The sequence below is a fragment of the Etheostoma spectabile genome, chromosome 15 (genome assembly GCF_008692095.1).
Source record: "Etheostoma spectabile isolate EspeVRDwgs_2016 chromosome 15, UIUC_Espe_1.0, whole genome shotgun sequence".
Lineage (NCBI taxonomy): Eukaryota > Metazoa > Chordata > Actinopteri > Perciformes > Percidae > Etheostoma > Etheostoma spectabile.
In genome coordinates, this window is record NC_045747.1 from 29,931,152 (window position 1) to 29,932,083 (window position 932).

The 932-nt window shown below is 48.5% G+C and overlaps 1 protein-coding gene across 1 annotated transcript; it reads left to right on the forward strand.

The window, feature by feature from the left end:
• Nucleotides 1-6: 6 nt before the first annotated feature.
• Nucleotides 7-932, forward strand: LOC116702270 (NLR family CARD domain-containing protein 3-like; the record flags this gene model as incomplete). The annotated part of the gene is made up of 1 exon (XM_032536427.1): nucleotides 7-932. A coding segment is annotated over exon 1 (882 nt), but the record flags the coding sequence as incomplete, so codon positions are not given.

Genomic DNA, 932 nt, shown 5'->3' on the forward strand with positions numbered 1-932 from the left:
GCCACATCCCAGTCTTCTGCTGGATCACCGCTTCAGTTCTGGAAGACATAATGGGATCACAAACAAGAGACGAGCTGCCAAAGACCCTGACTGAGATGTACATCCGCTTCCTGGTGGTTCAGTCCAAAGTAGGGAATGTCAAGTATCGTGGAGGAGCTGAGACGGATCCATTCTGGAACACCGAGACCAGCAAGATCATCATGTCTCTAGGGAAACTGGCTTTTGAGCAACTGCAGACAGGCAACCTGATCTTCTATGAATCCGACCTGAGAGAGTGTGGCATCGATATTACAGCAGCTTCAGTCTACTCAGGGGTGTTCACGCAGATCTTTAAAGAAGAGTGTGGGCTGTACCAGGAAAAGGTCTTCTGCTTTGTCCATCTGAGCTTTCAGGAGTTTCTGGCTGCTCTGTATGTCTACGTGCAGTTCATCAACACTGGTGTCAACCTTCTGTCAGAGCCACAGCCCAGATCCAGTTGGTGGTCTAAGCTATTTAGATTTACATTAACTGAAAAAACTATCTTCCAGAGTGCTGTGGACAAGGCCCTACAGAGTCCAAATGGACACTTGGATTTGTTCCTCCGCTTCCTCCTGGGTCTTTCACTGGAGACCAATTACACTCTTCTACGAGGTCTGTTGAAACAGCCGGGATGTGGCGCACATACCAATCACGAGACGCGGTACATCAAGGAAAAGATCCGGGAGAATCCATCTCCAGAGAGGTGCATCAACCTGTTCCATTGTCTGAACGAGCTCAATGATCATTCTCTGGTGGAGGAGATCCAACAGTACCTGAGTTCAGGAAGTCTCTCCACAGACAAACTCTCTCCGGCTCAGTGGTCAGCTCTGGCTTTCTTCTTACTGTCATCAGAAAAAGACCTGGATGTGTTTGACTTAAGGAAATACTCTGCTTCAGAGGAGGCTCTTCTGAGG